At 30.4% G+C, this 3125-nt stretch overlaps 1 protein-coding gene across 1 annotated transcript in view; it reads left to right on the top strand.

Annotated features, from left to right (window-relative positions):
* SMC5 (structural maintenance of chromosomes 5) overlaps window positions 1-3125 on the top strand; it is a 97632-nt gene that overhangs the window by 52992 nt on the left and 41515 nt on the right. The window contains exons 11-12 of the mRNA XM_008570047.1: window positions 308-421; window positions 2344-2438. Of these exons, the coding sequence (XP_008568269.1) occupies window positions 308-421; window positions 2344-2438 (209 nt within the window). The remainder of the gene's footprint in view (window positions 1-307; window positions 422-2343; window positions 2439-3125) is intronic.

Here is a 3125-nt window from a genome sequence, read left to right as displayed (position 1 = left end):
GAACCATACTTAGGCAGGCGCCTTATGATTTGATTGCGCCGCAACATGGCCCAACAGATAGTATTAAGATCAGTATGCATGAGGTATGATTCAAATCTTGGCTTTTGTTTAACTATGTATTGTTTGTTTCTGGATAATAAATTAGATGTTTTAAAATGACCATTTGATTCCAAGTTGTACCTTTTTTGTCTTTCCTTTTCTCAAATGATAAATTAAATTTAATAAATCTAAGTGAAATATAAACATGTTCTAATAGTCAGTTTGGGTTTCATGAAAATCAACTTATTGTTTATTTTTGTTTTATTAGATTAATATGAAAGATAATAAAAATGCCAAATATATTGAAAATCATATTTCATCAAATGACTTGAGAGCCTTTGTATTTGAAAGTTCAGAAGATATGGAAGTTTTCCTCAAAGAGGCAAGTACTAACCAACATAATACTTTGATTCACTTGGCACTTATTTTTCAGTGCTTGAATTTTAAACTTCACCAGATCAAAAAGTAATAACTAATTTTACCACCAGTTAACTCATGTAAAATCACTCCATTTTGCTAATTTCTTTCCTGTTTATGCCATTACAGGGGTCTGGATTTTTTTTGATAACAGTAAAACAGGTCATAATTCTGTCTGGAACATATTTTGAAATTGTTATTTGTGCTAAAAAATTCACTATGCTATGCAAAATTGTGGGATGAAAACTCACAGGGCTTAGTGGAAAAAAAAGGGGTTAGGGTACAACACTCAAAAATTTCATCAGGGACACATAAAAAAAGATGAACCTAATAAAAATGGTAGCTTACACATGTTAAATTGTTAATACACAAATACTATAAATATATGCTTTATTTTGAAAAAGACGTGAAATTGGCTTGTGGAAGTGGGCACTGGAAGTGTTCAGCTTGTGAGTTATTGTGTAGTAGTTAAAGCAATTATAAACCAGTTATCTAAAACTGGATGAAAAGTTGAAAGAACAAATGTGAATGGGTGTGGCTTTATAACACACGTAGTTAACTGAGGTTGCTGGTAGATGTTTGAGTGGGGTGTTTGTATGTGTATATGCACACAAATTATATGTATTCTTATGAAGCTCAGTTCCATTGGATACAGTTTTCTGTATTCTCCTAGAAAAAGCCTTTTGTTTTTCTGTGGGTGAAATTGCACATAAGCAAAGGTGAAATTCACATATTGCTCAGATTGTTTCCTAATATATCAGTTGCTTAGAACAAATTTGTTTTCAAAGCAAGCATTATAGCAAATTTGACTATTTTTCTCCCTGTAATTGTGTGGAGATTCTTTGAGACTGAAAATATCCTGTTTCTCATTAAACTACCTAAATAAGTTTAAGAACCATTCATGGTTCTAATTCAGTCATTCCTTTTATATTTATTAGTTGGCATTTTACCTATAAGGAAGAGCTTTTTCTTCTCTTCCATTTGTTTATTTGTTTATTACATTGGTATAGATTCAGAATTTTTTGAATGTATTATAAGCCATTACCGTCCTTATTTTAATGCTCAAATTGTCCCAGATTTGGTCAGTCAGTGAGAGACCCTCTTCAAATTGACTCCTTTGTCCTTTTGATATGTTGCCATTGTACTCATTTATTTATTCATTAGGTAGCAAAAGAGCATAAATGCACTATGAGATCACTCTGCTGCTTCCAATTGCAGTCTAACACTACAGGATATCTTCCTTCTAGTCTTTCTCCTTTGCATATTTTTATTACCCTTTTGTATAAGTGAAAAACATAGCTCCCCTTATCATCAGTATTATTTACTCATTTGTTCAAGCCTAGAATGCTCTGAAAGTTTCAGAATTGCTAGTCTGTGCCACTGTGAAATTCCTCCATTCCATTATCCCACCATGCCTCCATTAATATCTCTCAACATAAGTTTGTCTTTTTCAGTGTTTTACACATCTTTTATTAAATGTGTATTTTAATGTGTAATTTAAAAATACAAATTTGTATTTTATGGTCTTTTGACACTATAAATAGATTTCTAACATTTGTTTTCTAATTGTTAATTGCTGGCACTTAGACATACAGTTGATTTTTTTGTATAGACACTGTTGAAGTCACTTGTTGAATTCTAGCAGTTGCTTTGTAGATTCCATAGAATTTTCTGTGAAGCAAGTTCTATCTATTTGCAAAAATGGACTCTTTTTGTAAAACAAATACTGTATCATTATTACAGCAAACAGTTTTTTTCTAAGTATCATCAAATACCAATGTTCAAATTTCTGATTGTCACATGAATGCCAGTAGGACTACGGTAACTTTAAAAATCATTTCAATTGAGAATATATGGCAAAAAAATAATTTTTTTTTCTGTATTCAGGTTCGTGACAATAAAAAATTAAGAGTAAATGCTGTTATTGCTCCTAAGAGTTCATATGCAGACAAAGCACCTTCAAGACCGCTGAGTGAATTAAAGTAAGTCTTGAAAATATTATTAGAACTAATTTGAATATTGAATAATCATTTACTTCTTAAATATATTTTAATTATCTCTTTTTCACATAAATATGTTACAGTCTATATTTTTCCCTTTAAAAATCTCTACTTAAGTCTAAAATAAGGAAAAATTTAGATTCAGGAATAGACCATGATGTAGTTAGTGTGTGATGAAGGTGATGTTTCAAATCAGCTGAACAATATTGTACATTTATTAAAAGATACTAAAGTAGTTGGTTAGTTATTAGGAAGGTGAAATCATAAATCACTTCAAAATGTAAAAAATAATTTACAGAACAACTATATTTAAAAATAATAATTATAAAATAATTATAAGTAAATAACTGTATATAAGTAGACATTCTAAATATTGTAAATATAAAAGAACAGTTTAATAGTTGGTAATGATAAAAAGCTTAAGCTTTTTTGGCAAGGAAGTAAATAATATTAATTTATTTTAAAATGTTAAAAAAATACGTTTTCTGAGGGCTGGCCCGTGGCTCACTTAGGAAAGTGTGGTGCTGATAACACCAAGACCATGGGTTTGGATCCTTATATAGGGATGGCCGGTTCGCTTACTTAGGAGAGCGTGGTGCTGACAACACCAGGTCAAGGGTTAAAGTTCCCTTACCGGTCACCTTTAAAAAAAAAAAAAAAAAAAATATA

Source organism: Galeopterus variegatus, unplaced genomic scaffold (assembly GCF_000696425.1).
Source record: "Galeopterus variegatus unplaced genomic scaffold, G_variegatus-3.0.2 Scaffold565, whole genome shotgun sequence".
Taxonomy (NCBI): domain Eukaryota; kingdom Metazoa; phylum Chordata; class Mammalia; order Dermoptera; family Cynocephalidae; genus Galeopterus; species Galeopterus variegatus.
Note: the sequence above shows the minus strand (reverse complement) of the source record. Positions and strands in the feature narration are given on the sequence as shown.